Source organism: Apaloderma vittatum, unplaced genomic scaffold (genome assembly GCF_000703405.1).
Source record: "Apaloderma vittatum isolate BGI_N311 unplaced genomic scaffold, ASM70340v1 scaffold29799, whole genome shotgun sequence".
Classification (NCBI taxonomy): domain Eukaryota; kingdom Metazoa; phylum Chordata; class Aves; order Trogoniformes; family Trogonidae; genus Apaloderma; species Apaloderma vittatum.
In genome coordinates, this window is record NW_009735057.1 from 1,384 (window position 1) to 1,689 (window position 306).

Below are 306 nucleotides of genomic sequence, written 5' to 3' on the forward strand. Positions count from 1 at the left end.
CCGGTGTCCTGGGTAGCTCCGAGTCTGTGAGGGCCTGTCTATGTCACCCTGACCTCGGGGATTGTCCAGGCAGTGAGGGGCAGCTGCTTTGTTCCCGGGCACGGTCCTGGGGCACATTGCCAGGGAGGTCCTGGCCTGGCAGCCTGGGGATGAGAGCAGGAGGCTGCTGGTGGCAGCTGTGTCCTCACGGTGCTGCCCCCCTCAGCTAGGTGTGGACGGGCTGATTGTCAGCAACACTACTGTGAGCCGCCCCAGCAGCCTCCGGAGCAGGCAGCGCACAGAGCCTGGCGGCCTCCGCGGGGAGCC

The 306-nt window shown here is 67.3% G+C and overlaps 1 protein-coding gene across 1 annotated transcript in view; it reads left to right on the forward strand.

Moving 5' to 3' along the window:
- DHODH (dihydroorotate dehydrogenase (quinone)) overlaps positions 1 to 306 on the forward strand; it is a gene marked incomplete at its 3' end in the record, with an annotated part of 2,150 nt that overhangs the window by 1,376 nt on the left and 468 nt on the right. The window contains exon 4 of the mRNA XM_009876480.1: positions 206 to 302. Coding sequence (XP_009874782.1) covers positions 206 to 302 — 97 coding nt within the window. The remainder of the gene's footprint in view (positions 1 to 205; positions 303 to 306) is intronic.